Source organism: Ovis canadensis, chromosome 6, assembly GCF_042477335.2.
Source record: "Ovis canadensis isolate MfBH-ARS-UI-01 breed Bighorn chromosome 6, ARS-UI_OviCan_v2, whole genome shotgun sequence".
In the NCBI taxonomy this organism is placed as follows: Eukaryota; Metazoa; Chordata; class Mammalia; order Artiodactyla; family Bovidae; genus Ovis; species Ovis canadensis.
Genome location: NC_091250.1, coordinates 82,607,110 through 82,628,035, shown reverse-complemented (window position 1 = coordinate 82,628,035; position 20,926 = coordinate 82,607,110). Strand labels below are relative to the sequence as shown.

Genomic DNA, 20,926 nt, shown 5'->3' with positions numbered 1-20,926 from the left:
GACAACCATTTAGGAAGAAATCTGACAGCTCATAGCAAAAGACAAAGTGTGCTAATATTGGTAGCAGTGGGCATACTTTTAGCAAATTTTTCTGATAAAATAACCTAATATAAAAAATTATCTTTATTATATGCATCCTAGCAATAATAGTTTTAAAATTATAAGTATTCAATAATAACAAATTAGAAACATCTTAAAATGTTATATAATATTTAAATATCAAGTTTATAAAGATTACAGGGCCATACTGAAAAAGCTATAAAAATAGTGTGAGCAGCAGAAAAACAAATGAGTGATTTATAGAAGAAAGTAAATCAAAAGACTAGCAAAATGTGTTTTTTCTTTCATTTTTCAGATTATAAAAAAGGTTGTTAATTTGACTTAAGAAAAACAGGCCAATAAAGTAGTTTATAGAAGACGATCAATATCATGATATGAATTCAAATTTCTGCTTTTATAGAACTTTTTCTTGTTCATATTCTGATTTCTTCTAGATCTTAACTCTTACCAGTGATTCAATTTAGAATTTAATACTAATTGGGAAGACCAATTAATTGAATTGTAAAATTTTCACAATAGAAATGTCCAAGAATTAATTAATTTTCTCCTAATAATTATTAATTTTATGATAGTTTGAGGGACTCATGTTGGTCAATTTGCAAACTTACTGGCAACTCAAAAATGAAAAGTGAACTCAACTACAGATGACGTTTCTGTATTACACATGAATTCCAATGAGCTCTTTATTCACTGCCTTGCTATCACTACCTTAAAATATCATAACACTTAGGCTTATATATGCCTACAGAGATTGTCTTTCAGGCCACAGAATATTCATTCTTTGGGGATAAGACAACTCTATATCTTAAGCAGAAAACGCCAAAAGATGTCTGCACTGGAAACAGACGTATATCAAAAGGTGTTGTAGCGGAGAAAAACAGAATAACCAGTGATTTATCCTCTAACTAGATAACTTCAAAGAGCAAGTTTCTAATTGAAATCTTATAAAAATACAGTTTCGGATCAAATGAAAGCTTAATGAGAAGTTATTTTTATGTTAAAACTGACCACCTCTGAAGTTGCCAAGAGAAAATGATCTAATAGAAAATGAAAATTTAATTGGGTTGTGTTGCAAATTGAATTTTAAGTGGATGCGTGCAAAAGGGGAAATAGTTATACTCAAGGAAGACAGCACAGTGAGTGGTGAATCACCAATCTCTAAAGCAAGCTTTCCTTTTTAATTGAAAATGAATTTTCCATGAATTCTAAGCTACAAAGAGACTTTAAAGATTCAGCTTGTGTGGGAACAGCAGAACCTTGGTATATTATAGATGTATTGGATCTTCCAGTGATTGAGTTTACATTACCCAAGTGGCATATGAAAAGGTATGTTATCATTAAACATGATAATGAATCCAATACTTTATATTTTGCTTGATGTAGTGCATATGTTGGAGGTCTCAGAAGTTTCACAGAAAGCTTCAATTTGGTAGGCAAAGTAAAGCAAAATGAAAAGAGTCACATTTGCCAAGAACTGCTCTCATTAGCTATCCTCCTGGAAGCAAAGTAGTGTAGTAGCATGGATCCATACTCCCTGGGTTCAATCCTATTTCCCCAACAAACTGGTCCTGTATCCCTGGGCAAGTTACTTAAGCTTACCTGTAAAATAAGGAGTAGCAGAATAATAGTACCTAACTCATGGAACTGTTGGGAGTATTAAATCTATTAATACCAATAAATCACTTAGAACATCATAAATTCAGAGTACAGGTTAAACGATGTATATATGTTACCTGTTACTATTGTTAATTACAATCCATATAAGACCATGGGCTTCCCAGGTGGCGAAAGTGGTAAAGAACCCACCTGCCAATGCAGGTTAGATGTAAGAAACTCCAGTTCGATCCCTGGGTAGGGAAGGTCCCCTGGAGGAGGACATGGCAACCCACTCCAGTATTCTTGCCTGGAGAATCCCCATAGACAGAGGAGCCTGGCAGGCTACAGTCCATGGAGTTGCAAAGATTTGGACATGACTGAAGCAACTTAGCATGCATGCACAGTAAGAGCACATAACAAATATATTTAAACCCAAAGTTCTCTTCTGGAAGGTGACCCTCGTTTGCATTAGTCTTACCTTTTGCCGTGGCTGGTTAGGAGCAGAAACCACTACTGTGTTGCAAATTGCCAATGCAATAAAGAAGTCGATGATGTACAGAGTCTCCAGTGGTGGATCTGGGGTAGGCTCATCCGTTGGGGTGAAGAGCAGAGGTGTAATCTGACTAAACTTGTCCAAAAGCCTGGTGTCTGGTACCACATCTGTTTCCTGAATATCCAATGAGACAAAGTGTGGTCACAATAAGCATCTAAAAATATGAGTTTTAAATCTACACAAGAAGCATGATTTCTAACCAGAATCTAAGAAATATGAGACAGTATACTATTCTTTTTTTAAAAAATTGAATGTACATGGTATCATGGGAAGTGAAAAAAAAGGAAATAAAAGACAAAAAATTAAATGGAAAATCCAGAATGCATAATATGAAAGGAGATTACCTTGACTATTAAACAAAGTAAGAGATAGAGACAATGCCTTTCACCAAATTCTAACTGAATGAGTGTTTCCTTATTTTGAAATATACAGTGCAGAGCTATATTTTATTGTAGGATTCTACTTTGGGCATAGATTCATCCAACAGCAACCGATGAATATTAATTCTTTTAAAAGTGAGCATGTTATTCGTACTATGTTATTTTAACAAAATATTTTATGGCTCAAGTCACTACTATTGTTTAAAAACCAACCTTCCAAAATAAAAACTATAAGCAGGTTAACAGAGTTTATCTGTATTTCCCTAGTAATACCTTACAAGACATGAACATCCATGCTTGCTATGCTAAGTTGCTTCAGATGTGTCCAGCTTTTTGTGACCCTATGGACTGTACCCTCTTGTTCACGGTTCTTCTGTCCATGGGATTCTCCAGGCAAGAGGACTGGAGTGCATTATCATTCTCTCTTCCAGGGGATCTTCCCAACCGAGAGAGAGATTCAGCGATGAACATTCAAAGGTACCTCTAAGAGAGTTCTGATTATCAAATATATTTGGCAACTGTGACCTATGGCCTTCTCTTTTGTACAATTCCTTTTACAAATTGGCTTTAAGAAGTTTCACTATTGGGGGAAAATACTTCATTCTGTTTAACACAGTACTTTTGACACTTATTTAGAAGTACTAGCTTTAATGAAGTTCCTTTATAATTTTGTAATATGTAGTCAACTGCTTTAGAAATTTTTCGGATGACTCAAAAAAGGGATCATCATCTCTGAATCAAGTTTTCCAAAAAGTGCCACTGTATTCTAGAGGAGTCCAGGATGCTGGCAAAGCATACTGACTTCAGGAAAGCGAAGAGAGGCGATGGAGAGAACAGACTCAAATGAGATGCTTGATGTTAGACTCAGTGATCATGGCTTGTGTTTTACACTTAGGAGTTCGGTCAAGTTTTAACACAGGTTCAACAAGCAAAGAGCACAGGCTGGAAATCATATGGGTTTGGGCTCTAGATCCACTACATGCTGTCTAGGGGCCTCAGGCAACTTACTTATTTAACCCTCTGAGCTTCATTTCTTCTGAATAACCTTAAGAAGTATACCTACCTCAGAGGGTGGCTGTATAAAGTAAATGAGACAACAAGTGAGACGAGACCAGCACAACAGAAACGGAAATAATTTTATGTTCCTTTTTCTTCTGGAATGACACTCATTTTCAGGCAGTTTACCTGGTTCACAGTGGATTTCAAAGGTCCCAGTTTTCTGCTGTCAAAAGACATCCTTAAATTTCTATCTAAAGACAGCATCTATTGTTCTGTGATAGTTTACTCAGCAAAAATTTGAACCATGTTGTGTCTGATAGAGTTTGTAAATGTTTGTAATCTGATGACTGCTCATTAACTAGTTGGCCACATTCCCTCTCAAGTCTCACACAGAGTAACACTGAGCCAGCAAGAGTCTGTGCTGTGCCCTCAGTTACTTGGAGAACCATCCCTTCCTAGAGGATCCCCTTGCCAAAGTTAGTTACAAGAGAGTGGCAAGGTCTGATGCTTGGGAACCTTGCTGCATGGAACTGATGAAGGCTATGATGATACTGGCATCTAGTGAGTGTGAGAGAGGCTACAGGCTGGAGCAGTATTTCTAAAGGCATCCTTCTCAAAATGTTTATACATATTAAGCAAAACTCCAAAGAGTTCCATACTAAAATAAGTTTAAGAAATGTTTAAATAGGTCTCGCTATTGTAGCACTTCTAAGAGTGTTTATAAGGTACTGGGAATCTCCAAGAAGAAGCCAGTATGCAGGCTTTGGCAATGTTATCTCTAAGAGACATTTGCTCTTTGGCACACAATCAGGGTTGAGTTACAGACCTTAGAAGCAAACAGTGATTTTATTGTACTGATGATCTCCGCACTGATGAGTAACTGGCTTCAGAACATCAGGACTCTACTTCATTCTAAAGTTACTCTAAGACTAATGACAGATTTGTAAGTTCCATCTTGGTGACAAACACTGTTGACATAAATCAATCTAATGTGTCATTCAGGGAATTTAAGACCTGATGCTGTGGCCACGAGAATAAAAGAAGACATGGAGCTGACCAAAGCTGGGACTCTGATTGGAAACCATATTTACAAAAAGAATTGTCGAAATAGACGTGAGGAACTCAGGACCATACAAGACCCTAAAAGCATCATATATGTACATAAAGAAGAGCCCAGAAGATTTAAGGAATGAGCCACGTCAAAATGAAGCTTCAAGAACAACATATTCTTCCCTTTAGTTGGTGTCTCTAACAAGTTAACCCTGAATGACTAAGGTGTTTAGTTCCTGAACTCAGGAGAAGTATAGAGTTATCATACATAATTGTTATGTACAAGATGGTTTGACAGGGTTTTTTTCTTCTTCTTCTAAGATCCAAATCTTCCTCATGGAAACCTATTTCAAAATTGACTTTTGCTCTTTTTTTTTTTTTCCCTGTGATGGACAGCTCCTGCCTTCTCTGAACTCGAATTAACCCAAGAACCAAATCCACACCATCCAGCTTCAAATAATTTCATGTATATGTACTTCTCTCCCCACAGGGAAAGTTCCTTTAAAGGAAGGAGACTATATCTTATAGATTTTTGCATACTTTTTAAAATTGAAGAACAGCTGATTTACAATGTCTCAGGTATACAACAAAATGATTCAGTTATATATACATCTATTCTTTTTCAAAATTTTTCCATTCTAAGTTATTATTTGGTATTGAATATACTTCCCCAAGCTATACAGTAAATCCTTGTTGCTTATATATTTTATGTATTCAGGTCAGTTGCTCAGTCGTGTCCGACTCTGTGACCCTATGGACTGCAACACGCCAGGCTTCCCTGTCCATCACCAACTCCCGAAGCTTGCTGAAAATCATGTCCATGGAGTTGGTGATGCTAACCAACCATCTCATCCTGTCATCCCCTTCTCTTTCTGCCTTCAATCTTTCCCAGCATCAGGGTCTGTTCCAAGACCTTTTCATGTATGGTAGTTTGTATCTCTTAATTCAACCACAACTTTTTGTATGTATAGTGGCTTGTATCTCTTAATCCCATGCTCCTAATTTATCCCTTCCCCCTTTCTTCTGTGGCAACCATAAATTTGTTTTCTACGTTTCTGTTTCATAATAAACTCATTTGCATCATTTTTTTAGATCTCACATGTAAGTGATATCGGGCTTCCCTGGTGACTCAGTGGTAAATAATCCACCTACCAAGCGGGAGACTCAGGCTTGATCCGGGATTAGGAAGATCCCTCGGAGAAGGAAATGGCAACCCACTCCAGTATTCTTGCCTGGGAAATACTATGGACTGAGGAGCCTGGCGAGCTACATTCCATGGGGTCACAAAAGACTCGGACACAACTGAGTGATTAAACAGTATGTATGGATGTGAGAGTTGGACTGTGAAGAAGGCTGAGCGCCGAAGAATTGATGCTTTTGAACTGTGGTGTTGGAGAAGACTCTTGAGAGTCCCTTGGACTGCAAGGAGATCCAACCAGTCCATTCTGAAGGAGATCAACCCTGGGATTTCTTTGGAAGGAACGATGGTAAAGCTGAAACTCCAGTACTTTGGCCACCTCATGCGAAGAGTTGACTCATTGGAAAAGACTCTGATGCTGGGAGGGATTGGAGGCAGGAAGAGAAGGGGACGACAGGGGATGAGATGGCTAGATGGCATCATGGACTCGATGGATGCGAGTCTGAGTGAACTCCGGGAGTTGGTGATGGACAGGGAGGCCTGGCGTGCTGCGATTCATGGGGTGGCAAAGAGTCGGACACGACTGAGCGACTGAACTAACTATGTACTGAATGTTAACTCTGTTTCCAAACTGAGAATGACTTGGACCCACTTTGTTTATGCAAATTCGAAAATGTCCAAAGTTTAATAATGAACAAAGATACTCCACGTGGGAAATAATATTGACCAAGGTCTAACACTGTGCCCTGTTGTTCAGTTGCTGAGTTGTGTCCAACTCTTTGCAACCGCATGGACTGTAGCCCACCAGCCTCCTCTGTTCATGGAGTTTCCCAGGCAAATTTCCCTGGAGTCGGTTGCCATTTCCTTCTCCAGGGGATCTTCCCCACCCAGGGATCAAACCCATGTCGCCTGCTTGGCAGGCGATTCTTTACCACTGAGCCACCTGGGAAGCCCAACACTGCACTCTACTCCTCCTCTCCTGTCACCTGTACCTAAGGTTTTTCTCTCGTTCCCTGCTGCCGCCCTCACTCCAATCTTAAGGACTCAGCACTCCACCTGGACAACTTTGGCTTAAATATAGATGCAAACGCCTTCTGCCTCAGATTCCTAAATACCAAAGACCTATGAGAAAAGACAAAGGCCAACAGCCACACATGCACAGCTGCTCCTCCCCACTACGTTCTCCCCAGTTGTGTGGTTCTGAGCCTCTGCACACACTACATACTGTCTGCCTGAGCGCTTTTCCTTCCTTTTCTACTGTGTAACCCTCTACTCAGTTCACTCATAACATCAGTTTTACCTCTTTTGTGCAGCTTTTCTTGATCCCTTCTCATCCCCACAGAGTTGATGACTCTCTTTGTGCCTTTTTAATACTATGGATTAACTACCATTACTGCATCTTCAATACAGGAATACCTCTATTTACTTTTTTTTTTCACTTTTTATTTTTACTTTATTTTACTTTATAATACTGTATTGGTTTTGCCATACATTGCCTCTATTTACTTTTATGTCTGCCTCCTCTATCAAAAGCAAAGCTGAAAGCTGGGGATGCGTTTTATCCGTTTTATATCCCAGGCTCTACTATTATGTCATTATCTTCCATTACTCCATTTATGGAATATTCGCCCATAAATATTTACTATTGATCTATGGTATCAGCAACACCTCAAGGAAAGAGGGGTACACAAAATCTATGGGATCCTGGGTGCATGGAACTGACATCCTAGGTGGGGGGAGATAAATTAACCTATAAATAGATGGTTCTAGATCCAGACAAGTGCGCAGGAGATGGAACATACTTTGGATTGGGTGGTCAGTGAAATTTACTGAATCTTACTACCATGATGAATTGATGTTTTTGAACTGTGGTGTTAGAGAAGACTCTTGAGAGTCCCTTGGACAGCAAGGAGATCAAACCAGTCAACCCTAAATGAAATCAACCCTGAATATTCATTGGAAGGACTGATGCTGAAGCTCTAATACTCTGGCCACCAGATGCAAAGAGCTAACTACTGGAAAAGACCCTGATGCTGGAAAAGATTGAGGGCAGGAGGAGAAGGGGATGACAGAGGTGAGATGGTTGGATAGCATGACTGACTCAATAGATATGAGTCTGAGCAAACTCCAGGAGATAGTGAAGGACAGGGAAGCCTGCCGTGCTGCAGTTCATGGGGTCACAAAGAGTCTGACAGGGCTTAGCAACTGAACAACAAGCTTTATTGAGGAGGTGACATCTGAGCTGAGACCTCAGTGAAAAGAAAGGAAACAGCCATATGAAGACCTAGGAGGACAGCACTCCAGGCAGAATGAATAGCATGCTTGCTGAATGAAAATCTCCCGAGGATTAAAGAAGCATAAAAACACTGACTCACAAAGTCAAGGTTTCTGTTTCTAAAGTAGGTCATGTGAGTCCAGGACTCAAGGTCCTCAATGTCATCCTAACTCCTGAAGCTGGCACACCTTTGCCAGCCCTCTGCCTTGGACCCTCACTCGCTGACCCTCCCCTTGCCTCCCACATGAAGGGCACCATCTTAACAACTTTTCACTTCCAGACATCACAGCCCTCATTGTGCTTTCACACTGGCGTTCTACAACCTGGGATACATGAACACACTTTTAGTATCATATGTACAATTTTCACAGATGTCAGCTTTTCAGGTTAAAGGAGCTACAGTTTTCTCAAAATAATCTTTAGTCTCCAAGAAGGATAGAATTAGCTTGTCTAGAGCAAGCATGAGAGATGGTCTCGTATCTCAAGGAAGACCTCGTCATCCTATATGTAAGGGTCTGCTATTCAAAACACAAAACAATGCAGCAATCCCAGAGAAGCTGCATAATCAGCACAACACATGGAACTGGAGTATAAGGCAAGTCAAAACAGATTGAACAGGAAGACTGAGCCTGTTGAGCGGCTTCAAATAATGATACTTCACTGAGAGCAGACATGGGAGGCTCTGACCTTAGATGCGGAGGATTCAAGGTGATGAAGTCCTTGCTCTCAAGGAGCAAGGTCCACATCAGAGGCAGAAATAAGGCCAATGATATGAGGATTAAGGGACTGAGGGCAGGAGGGACTGTGTAAACAGAACTTAGAAACAAAGAGTCTGAGAAGTCTTTGGAAGAAATGATATTTAAAGAAGTATTTCATCAGATCTGGTAGACAGAGGTAGGTGGTGAGGGGAGAATGAATTTTAGACAGGGGAAATGGTACAAAAACCATAATGACTCCAAATTAGGAAATAATCCTTTGTTCCATGAAGAGAGTGAGGCTGGATCGGGAAACTGAGAGGGAGGCCATGGTACAGTCCCACCTGGTCATTAGTATCCCTGACTTCCAAGTAAACATGAGTCAACATGGGGTTAACCGCAGGTGGCTGGAAAAGGTAAAAGATCAGCAGAGTATTGGGCAAAACTGATCAAACAGAAGAAAACAGGTATCTACGTCTGATATAGCCTGAAAATCAGTACAGAGAAGAGGTTGTATGCATTCGTTACTTTTTTTTTTTTTCCTCTCAGAGATTGGAGAAAAATTAAGTCCAGATGTTTGGAATAGCTTGACATATGGTAATGATAGGATATAACAGGTATTATATCCTTAGAGCCAAAGAAATGCATTGGATGAGTTTCAGTGAAATGATCTTCCTCGATTCTAAATTGCCCTATTTGTTGGAACTTTGAAAAGAGCCAGATTCCCCTCAAGGCCTTTCTAGGACAAATGAGATCCCTGGGGTACACTCAGATCGCATATCTACTATGAAAGTCTATATAAATTCACTGCAGAAACAAAAGTCTTCCCAAAACTGTTTATGTCTTGTTATGTCACCTGATTCAGAGATCACCAACTGCTTACCAGTCTCACGGCTACGGAATCCTCATCTTGAATGAGGATAAGGAAAAGTTAATGAAATGTGGAGGGCAAAGAAGGCAGCTGAAATTTTATCAGTGATTTTAAGTGCACCAAAAGTTTTGATTTCTAATTCTTTCTCACAAGCATCTTTCCTCTTTCCCATTTTCCACATGGTTCTTCCTCCATATTTTCGTCCCAGGACTTAAGAGCATACCTTCTGGAGCTCTGATATAGAAACACTAGAAAATGATCTGCTGAGGACTAGGAATGGAGAGAAGGACACAGATTTGGTGGGATTTCAGGGAGGATTACAAAGAGATAAAAAGGCCTCGGAGGATACTGAAAGGCCTGATTTCTCGATCAATTAGACACACTTACCAGTGTATGAGATACCTCTGCTAAGTTGTGCTGGTTCTGAAAGTGAGCCATGCTCATTAAAGCAAGGCAGCTTTCTCTAGGCTCAGAAGTGATTGACCTTGACCAGAAACATGTTTTTCAGAAATGGTATACTATCTTTTGACACTGATCTCCAAAATTAAGATATTGTGAATGTGTGGCAATCAGACTGAACTTACACAGTCTCTTCTCAGGGAGAAAAGACAACAGTGTGTGGCTCTATTATAATTATGAGAATGTTCTTTCATTATTCATCACAGACAAGTTGCAAGTCACACAATCACACTTACAATGGGGCTACTGAAAGCAGCCTGTCTGGAATGAGGCACTTCACTGGCTCCTTCTCTACTTTCTAGAGCAAAACAGCTCCCAGTAAGATGATTCGAGGAGATACTTCCTAGAGGCCGATTGTGAACTGTCCTGCAGCTGGGGGCCCTCGGTTTCACCATATTGCTGAGGGAGCCACTGGGAGTGTCGGCAGAATCTTCATCTTCAGAGGCAGCTTCCTGATAGGATTCCAACCTCTTGGCTGAGGGAGAGAAAACCACACTGGGTCATTCCCTGAGATGATACACTTGCAGGTTGAATATATCAAGCATTTTCTTAAACAGCTATTTCACATGATCTCCTCTTTTAAACTTGGCTTCCAAACTCCTTCAATACTCTGAATTAATGAACTTGTATCATTGAGAAAAGTAGCAGCAATGAGAGAAGCCACATGAGTTCCTCCCTTCACCACCTACATACTCTTCCTCTGTGGTGTCATCTGGTCCCATCTTTAAACTATTATCTCTGTGCACATTTTTGGCACATATCTGCATGGTTCACTCCCTTATCCCCTTCAAGTCTCCTTGAAGTCATGTCCCTTTGTCAGTGAAGACTTCTCAGATCTAACCACACTGTTCATTACATAGCCTACCTCAGAACTTACCACCATCTATACATCATAGACCTTATTTTTAATTCTTTGAATCATCCATTAGAATATAAACTCCAAAAGGGCAGAGAATTTTGCCTTTTGTTAATATGCTATTCCTAAAACCCAGGGCAGGGGTTGATACTCAAAAAATACTAGTTGAATAAATAATGGACATCTTAAATTTGGTACGGTAATTGTAGACTGCTACTTCTATTCCCCCGGGCTCCTGTCAAATCACTTTCTCGTCTTTGTAAATGAAACCTAAATACCTACCTAGCTATTTATACCAAAAATCTAGAATTATCCTTGATTTCTCTTTTTTCCTTATCCGTAGTATTGAAAGCATCACCAACAGCTGTCTATTATTCATCTAAAATATATCCCAAATACCGGAACTTCTCTTCATCTCCATCACCTTAATCCAACTCACCATCATCTCCCAAATGGACCAGAACAATAGCCTCCTGACTGGCCTCCCTGCTCTATGTACTCCACTCCTGAAACAGTAGCTAGAGTGATCTTCCAAAGATAGAGCAAATCACACTACTGCCCACACAAAACTTTCTAGTGGCTTCACAGTTCACTTTGAATAAAATCTGAATTCCTTATCTTCACGTACATAACTCAAAATGATCTGGCCTCTGATGACCTAACTTTTCTGGCCCCTCTTCTACACTAAATCTAGCCTCACTGGCCTTTCTTTACTTTGAAAACTGTCAAGTTCATTTCTGTCTGAGGGCCCCTATACTAGCTGCTCCATCTGACTGGAAGGCTTTTACTCCTGAATTCAAAAACCAAGTCTTTCAGATCTAGGCTCTGATATCCCCCCTAGAGAGGCCTTGCTCAACCATCCCATTCAAAGTGCTTTCTATTCATTCTATATCATAAAGTGTAAGTAAATGTTAGTCGTGTCCAACTCTTTGAGACCCTATAGACTGTAGCCCGTCAGGCTCCTCTGACCATGGGATTCTTCAGGCAAAAATACTGGAGTGTTGTGCCATTTCCTACTCCAGGGGACATTCCCAACCCAGGGATCAAATCCAGGTCACCTGCACTGCAGGCAGATTCTTTACCATCCACACCACTGGGGAAGCCCAATCAGCCCATTTTAATTCTCTGCAAAACAATTTTTAATATTTTTTATTTAAAAATTAATTAACTTGTGAAGCTGTCAAAGTGCTGCACTCAACATGTCAGCAAATTTGGAAAACTCAGCAGTGGCCACAGGACTGGAAAAGGTCAGTTTTCATTCCGATCCCAAAGAAAGGAAACGCCAAAGAATGCTCAAACTACCACAGAATTGCACTCATCTCACACGCTAGTAAAGTAATGCTCAAAATTCTCCAAGTCAGGCTTTAACAGTACGTGAACCGTGAACTTCCAGATGTTCAAGCTAGATTTGGTAAAGGCAGAGGAACCAGAGATCAAATTGCCAACATCCGCTGGATCATGGAAAAAGCAAGAGTTCCAGTAAAACATCTATTTCTGTTTTATCGACTATGCCAGAGCCTTTGGCTGTGTGGGTCCCAACAAACTGTGGAAAATTCTGAGAGAGATGGGAATACCAGACCACCTGACCTGCCTCTTGAGAAATCTGTATGCAGGTAAAGAAGCAACAGTTAGAACTGGACATGGAACAACAGACTGGTTCCAAATTGGGACAGGAGTACGTCAAAGCTGCATATTGTCACCCTGTTTATTTAACTTCTATGCAGAGTACATCATGAGAAACACTGGGCTGGAGGAAGCACAAGCTGGAATCAAGATTTCTGGGAGAAATATCAATAACCTCAGATATGCAGATGACACCACCCTGAGGGCAGAAAGTGAAGAGGAATTAAAGAGCCTCTTGATGAAAGTGAAAGAGGAAACTGAAAAAGTTGGCTTAAAGCTCAACATTCAGAAAACAAAGATCATGGCATCTAGTCCCATCACTTCATGGAAAATAGATGGGGAAACAGTGGAAACAGTGTCAGACTTTATTCTTTTGGGCTCCAAAATCACTGCAGATGGTGACTACAGCCATGTAATTAAAAGATGCTTACTCCTTGGAAGGAATGTTATGACCAACCTAGATAGCATATTGAAAAGCAGAGACATTACTTTGCCAACAAATATCTGTCTAGTCAAGGCTATGGTTTTTCCAGTGGTCATGTATGGCTGTGAAGAGTTGGACTGTGAAGAAGGCTGAGCGCCGAAGAATTGATGCTTTTGAACTGTGGTGTTGGAGAAGACTCTTGAGAGTCCCTTGGACTGCAAGGAGATCCAACCAGTCCATTCTGAAGGATATCAGCCCTGGGATTTCTTTGGAAGGAATGATGCTAAAGCTGAAGCTCCAGTACTTTTGGCTACCTCATGCGAAGAGTTGACTCATTGGAAAAGGCTCTGAGGCTGGGAGGGATTGGGGGCAGGAGGAGAAGGGGACAATAGAGGATGAGATGGCTGCATGGCATCACCAACTCAATGGATGTGAGTTTGAGTGAACTCCGGGAGTTGGTGATGGACAGAGAGGCCTGGCGTGCTGCAATTCATGGGGTCGCAAAGAGTCGGACACGACTGAGCGACTGAACTGAACTGAATTTTCTCCAGCAGAAGTTCTATGACATGAGTGGCCTGTCTGTCTTGTTTATCATTATGTCCAGTGTCTGGAATGGAGAGTAGACAATCAAAAACTACATGCTTGTTTGGATTACTAGTTATCTGTATTCATGCCAATTCTAGCTACTGAATAGGTATGGCTTTCAGGAAGTTAATATATAAAATAAAGAGAATCTGCATATTCTGTTTATTTTAATAGCTTCTGTCTATGTTTTTTAAGGACAAGGAGAGACTACGAGGCAACATGGTGATTCTGTGCTCTAGGACTAACTCTTTCAAAGAGTAAGTGGTTTCCAGCAAATCACTTGCCTTTCTAGGCCTCTGTTTTCTTACTGGAAAAATGAACAGTTTGGACTCAATGACTTTAAGATCCTTTCCAATTCTGCAGTTCTGTAAGTTTATTATATTCTCTGCCTAAAAAAATACAAACTATTTCCCTATATGTCCTTTGAACTTCAAAAACAGATATATTTATTGAATCCCAAATGCTCTGAGGTTCTCCATTCTTACCCGTGCCTTTGCTCAAGATAGCCATTCTCTTTTCTACTTACCTTAGTCCTAGTTCCTCACTGAAGACCTCTGCTTCATCCCACTCTCTGGTACCACTTTATAGCTTAGATGCACTGCTAAATGTTACTATGTGCCAGTTATTTGTCTTACTTAATCACTGTAACAACCTTCTGAGGTAGATATTATCAATACCTTCATTTTATAAATAAATACATAAAAATTAAGTAAGTTTCCCCATCTCACAAGAGTGATACAGATCAGTTTTATATCCAGTTCTATTAAACTCCACAGCCAGTGCCGTGAGTCTTCATGCTAAACTGTTACTAAATATAGCCCCCAAATTAAAATGGTCAATATTCCCTGCTTGATTTCAATGAGTCCATGTTTTGTAGTTTAAACATTATATGAATAATGAATAAGGGTATGAATAGACATATGAATAACATCCCTAGCATCAAGGGAAAATCCACTGTAGGAGAGAGCATTAGCACTTACTGAGTACCTCCTTTTCATCAAGCATCTTGCTAGGTCCTTTGTTTTTTTAAATTTTTTATTGTTATTATTTTCCCTTCCTTTTTCTCAAACTTCCCCTAGCTTTCTTTGCTGATCCTTGGCCACCTTGCCAGGACCACTGCCTGTGACTGTACGTGCTGCGCTAAGTCCTTTTTATAAACAACTACATATAGCTGTATATATATATTTTTTATCTTTAAAATAATGTTATTGGCTAGAAATTATCACTGTTCCACTTTGCAGCTAAGGAGAGTAAGACAGTAAACAGTTCAGAGTGAGTAGAGCTGGGATCTGAATTTGAGTTTTCATGACTCCAAAGTCAGACAAGTACCTGCTATATGTCCTTAGCAGTTACTTATAGGGCCTCCCAGGTGGCACAAGTGGTAAAGAACCCACCTGCCAATGCAGGAGACATAAGAGAGGTGGGTTTCGATCCCTGGGTTGGGAAGATCCCCTGGAGGAGGTCGTGGCAACCCACTCCAGTAACCTCGCCTGGAGAATCACACGGACAGAGGAGTCTGGCAGGCTACAGTCCATAGGGCTGCAGGGAGTCAGACACGACTTAAAGGACTTAGCACAGCACACAGTTACTTGTATACAAGAGGTTAGCTCAGTGATTCTGAATGAGGGTCAAATTTATCTCCTAGCAAACATTTGGCAATGCCTGTTCACAATTTGGCAATTACATCTTGGGAGGAGTGCTATGACATGCAGTGGGCAAAGGCCAAGAATGCTTCTAAATATCTTAAACAACTCCCCATTAACACAAAGTCATCCAGCCCAAAATGTCAACAGTGCTAGGTTGATAAATGCTTGAGTAGATAAAAAAATTTACGTACTGATAATGTGATACCATTTTAAAATAATTAAAATACTATACAACATATATAAACATGAAGGTTATACCTTAGGAATTTCTCATAGTCATCATTAGGGGAAATATTCATCAAGGAACTGTGGAATTAGTATAGAGCCAGATAGCTGAGCTGTTCCTGTAGGATGAACTTGCTCAATAGGGACTGATAAAACTATAAGAGTGAAATAAGAAAGACATGGAGTAACTCAATCTTTAATAATTTGTGGGAAGCTATGAGAAATAAATCAGAGAAAGCAATGGCAACTCACTCCAGTACTCTTGCCTGGAAAATTCCATGGACAGAGAAGCCTGGTAGGCTTCAGTCCATGGGGTTGCAAAGAGTTGGACACGACTGAGTGACTTCACTTTCACTTTTCAGTTTTGTGCATTGGAGAAGTAAACGGCAACCCACTCCAGTGTTCTTGCCTGGAGAATCTCAGGGACGGCGGACGGCGGAGCCTGGTGGGCTGCCGTCTATGGGGTCACGCAGACTCGGACACAACTGAAGCAACTTAGCAGCAGTAGCAGCAGCATGAGAAATAAATAGACAAGTTACAATGTGATTCAGAAAACAAAGCTACTAAAAGCCATACTTTTAGACTCTCAAATTTTTTTTTAAAATTGAGCATGAGAAGCAAAGGTTTATTATTGCACTGATAAACAAAATCTATCCAAATGACCACCAAGACTTTTATTATGTCTCCTAAAGTAGACTAGAAAAGTTCCATGAATACCTCACAGCAGCAAGAGAATTCTTACCTTCCAGCTCGTAAGAGAAAATATACAAAGTCTATAATGTTTCCTTTGTCTCAAGGTAGGTACTATGTTAGACGCTACATTAACTACTTTATTTCTCTCTTATTTAATCCTAATCTCTCTTCTCTTCCAATGCTCCTGTTCAAACATCCAGTAACCTGTTCACGGCCTATTATTTACATTTATGTGGTATCTGGAAGAAGTGAGCATTAGCCTATGAAACAGAACATTTATCACACTTTTCAACGTGCTCTCCAAAGGGCCAGACACAAGGATGAAAAGCATAGGACACTCAGATAAACTTCTTTCAACTATATCATCCCCATATCCTCCACTGAACATTTTGCTATGAACTAATTACACAAACATTTCCAGCATTCCAACTTTCACCTGCTTGTAAACAGCACACCCAGTTGAGTTTCTTTCAACTGTATCATCCTCACAACCTTGACACAAAGCCTTTTATTCTAATTCCTCATATTTCCAGCATTCCAAGAATTTCTAGGCCAGTATCTTCAAAGCCCCAAACCTTGACCAGTGCAAATCCACCTCCAAAACTGACTGCTTGAAAATCAAAACAATATAGAAAGGCACCACTGAATTTAAACCTATGACACTTAAAAAGGTATTTTTATGTTTCCAGGTGTCCCTCCCACGTTGGACCATGAGCTTCTCAACAGACAAGTCTATCTCTTATTTTGACACAACAACAATGTGCTCGGTTGCTCAGTCGTATCTGGCTCTTTATGACCCTATGGACTATATCCCACCAGGCTCCTCTGTCCATGGAATTTTCCAGGCAAGAATACTGGAATGGGTTGCCATTTCTTCATCCAGGTATGACAACAATACTAGCAACTAATATTTATAAAGAATTTATTCTGTGTTATGTTCTACGTGCCTTTTAAAAAATATATTTACTTATTTGGCTGTGCTAGGTCTTAGTTGCAGCACACGGGATCTTTCAGTTTCAGCATGTGGGATCTAGCTCCCCTGACCAGGGATTGAAGCTGGGTCCCTGGCATTGGGAGTGCAGAGTCTTAGTTACTGGACCACCGGGGAAGTCTCCAAGTGCTTTTTCATAATTTACCTTCTCTTATCCTCTTAATCACCCCCTGAAGTAGATTCTATTAATATTACCAATCCTTTTTTATCATAGCCCAGAGAAATTATATCACTTGCCCAGAGTCACACAGCTTGCTTGTGGTGAAGATGGGAGTCAGATTTAGGAGGCTTGATTCCAAAATCCTTGTTTTTAGAAACCACTGAAGGCTGCCACATTCTGTCAGACCTCTCCACCATGACCGGCCCGTCAACAACAGACTGGAAAAGGAGTACGTCAAGGCTGTATATTGCCACCCTGCTTATTTAACTTCTATGCAGAGTACATCATGAGAAACACTGGGCTGGAGGAAGCACAAGCTGGAATCAAGATTGCCGGGAGAAATCTCAATAACCACAGATATGCAGATGACACCACCCTTATGGCAGAAAGTAAAGAGGAACTAAAAAGCCTCTTGATGAAAGTGAAAATGGAGAGTGAAAAAGTTGGCTGAAAGCTCAACATTCAGAAAGATCATGGCATCTGGTCCCATCACTTCAAGGGAAATAGATGGGGAAACAGTGGAAACAGTGTCAGACTTTATTCTTTTGGGCTCCAAAATCACTGCAGATGGTGATTGCAGCCATGTAATTAAAAAATGCTTACTCCTTGGAAGGAAAGTTATGACCAACCTAGATAGCATATTGAAAAGCAGAGACATTACTTTGCCAACAAAGGTCCATCTAGTCAAGGCTATGGTTTTTCCAGTAGCCACGTATGGCTGTGAGAGTTGGACTGTGAAGAAAGCTGAGCGCCGAAGAATTGATGCTTTTGAACTGTGGTGTTGGAGAAGGCTCTTAAGAGTCCCTTGGACTGCAAGGAGATCCAACCGGTCCATTCTGAAGGAAATCAGCCCTGGGATTTCTTTGGAAGGAATGATGCTAAAGCTGAAACTCCAGTACTTTGGCCACCTCATGCGAAGAGTTGACTCACTGGAAAAGACTCTGAGGCTGGGAGGGATTGGGGGCAGGAGGAGAAGGGGACGACAGAGGATGAGGTGGCTGGATGGCATCACTGACTCGATGGACGTGAGTCTGAGTGAACTCCGGGAGCTGGTGATGGACAGGGAGGCCTGGCGTGCTGCGATTCATGGGGTTGCAACGAGTTGGACACGACTGAGCGACTGAACTGAACTGAAAGGCTGCCACTACGTCCATCAAATTTACAAGCTTCATCATAAAGGCACTATGCGGACATACCCAAATTGAGGGGCACCCTACAAAATCCCTAAAGAGTGCCCCTCAGAATTCTTGAAGTGAAAAGTAAAGTGAAAGAGTTAGTCGCTCAGATGTGTCTGACTCTTTGCGACCCCCCTGGACTGTAACCCGCAAGGCTCCTCTGTCCATGGAATTCTCTAAGGCAAGAATACTGGAGTGGGTAGTTATTCCCTTTTCCAGGGGATCTTCCTGACCCAGGGTTTGAACCAAGCTGTCCTGCATTACAGGCAGATCCAAAAAAGGAAAGGCCAAGAAACTCAAAATCTAGAGGCACCTAAATGATGACTAAGTGGTATCCTTGGACAGGGTCTGAGACAAAAAAGACCTTTGGTAAAAAGTAAGGAAGTCCCAATAAAGTCTGGATTTTAGTTATCAATGAAGTATCAATATGGGCTCATTATTTGTGACTGATATATCTTAAGACTAATGTAAAATGTTAAGACAAGGGAAGCTGGGCAGGAGGAGCATACTGGAACGCACAATATTTTTATAACTTTCCTGTAAATCTAAAACCATTCTAAAATAAAATGTTTATTATTAATATTCTTTTTCAGAAATCTTTTAAAGGAGTTTAAAAAATTTTAATATCCATACAAGTCACCTGAGGTATTGTTAAATGAAGATTTTAATTGAAACTTTAAAGAGGGGCCCGAGACTCTGCATTTCTAAGATACACCTGGGTGTTGCTGATGCTTAGTCCATGAAACAAATTTATAAGTTGAAAGGCTTTAAATCAAGAAATGGCGTCATCAAATGTATTTAGTTCAACTGCATAAGAGTAAGGGGTTATTTCCCAGCAGTAACATTTTTGATGGAAATATCTCGTAGGTAATTCTTTTGACAGAAAATCATCCTGAAGGCTTAATTTTCATTTCAGTGAAAATAAGGCCTCAGGGTTAAGTTCTGAGGAAAACTAGCCTGTATCATTATCCCCTTCAGCACTGAGGGGGGCAGGGGGAGGAAGGTGTGTGTTTATATGCATATGATTGTTTTTAAACCATTACACAAGAGACTTGTCTCTTGAGGGCTTCCCTGATAGCTCAGTTGGTAAAGAATCCACCTGCAATGCAGGAGACCCCAGTTTGACTCCTGGGTTGGGAAGATCCCCTGGAAAAGGGATAGGCTACCCAATCCAGTAATCTTGAGCTTCCCTTGTGGCTCAGCTGGGAAAGAATCTGCCTGCAATGCAGGAGACCTGGGTTCAATCCCTGGGTTGGGAAGATCCCCTGGAGAAGGGAATGGCTACCCACTCCAGTATTCTGGCCTGGAGAATTCCATGGACTGTACAGTCCATGGGGTCATAAAGAGTCAGACACAACTGAGCGACTTTCACTTTTGCAGACAAGAGACTAGGAGCTCTGAATGTATATATGGTAGAAAGGTGTGGACAGGCAATGTCAACACCTCCCAGAGGTGGTGTAACACTCATTGGTTCACAGATATCTTACCAATTACAGTTCAGTCCTGGTAGCATTTGATTCTCAGTCACTTAGCATCTTCCCTGCACAAGGGGCCACAGAAGAGAAGTACTCACGGGGCAGCAGTGTATATATTGATGGACAGGGCAAGAGAGGGCTGGTATCAGCTCTCCTAGATGCTACAAAATTAAAATCCCAAAATACAAAAAATAATACAGCGTTTCCCACCATATATTTTGTGAAACATGACTGCTATAACATACTTCCCCAAAATAGGAATTTATAGTCAGATAATTTTGGAAAAGACTAATCTCACAAATGGACATAGGGGTTTAACTCCAGTGATGTTCACTGCAGTGTTGTTTACAACAGCAAAAGAGTGTTGATAACCTAAACTAATGGTTGATCTGTTACCTAAATCGTGGCAATTATTACAATGTGATACAGCATAACCATTAGAAAAATAAGAAGGGAACAGAAAGGCAATCATGATGAAGTCTCAAGACTTAGAAATGGTTATAAAAGTCAAAGCACACTGTGATGTCACTTTGTTTAAAAACATATATTAATGTTTACAGGAAAAAATACTCCAAAGAAAAGCACTAAAATGTTACTAGTGGTCCAGTCAGAGTGGTATGACCTCATCAGGTACAAAGAGGTGTCAGAACATCCCTGAGGTCAGAGAGATTCAAAACCAGAGGTTCTGCTGCTTGCCTTGAAGAAGTGACTGCCATGCTGTGGAGAGGTCACAGGGCAAGGAATGATGGGCTGTCTCCATGAACTCAGAACAGACCCAAGGTGACAGCCAGCAAGAAAGCAAGGGCCACAGTCCTACAACCTCAAGACTCTGACAATTCCAAAACCAGGGAATTAAGAAGAGGACCCTGAGCCTCAGGTAAGATCACAGCCCCAGCCGACCCCTAGATTTCAGCCTGGTGAGAGATTCAGGGAGGACATAGCTACCTGGACCCATATTCCTGACCCACAAAAGCTATAAGACAGTATATGTTATTTG

The 20,926-nt window shown here is 40.7% G+C and overlaps 1 protein-coding gene across 5 annotated transcripts in view; it reads right to left on the bottom strand.

Annotated features, from left to right (window-relative positions):
- ATP10D (ATPase phospholipid transporting 10D (putative)) overlaps nt 1-20,926 on the bottom strand; it is a 126,924-nt gene that overhangs the window by 38,557 nt on the left and 67,441 nt on the right. For all 5 annotated transcript variants that reach the window (XM_069593060.1, XM_069593062.1, XM_069593063.1 and 2 more), the window contains 2 exons: nt 10,313-10,551; nt 2,135-2,323 (listed from right to left, as the gene is read on the bottom strand). In XM_069593060.1, the coding sequence (XP_069449161.1) occupies nt 2,135-2,323; nt 10,313-10,551 (428 nt within the window). The remainder of the gene's footprint in view (nt 1-2,134; nt 2,324-10,312; nt 10,552-20,926) is intronic.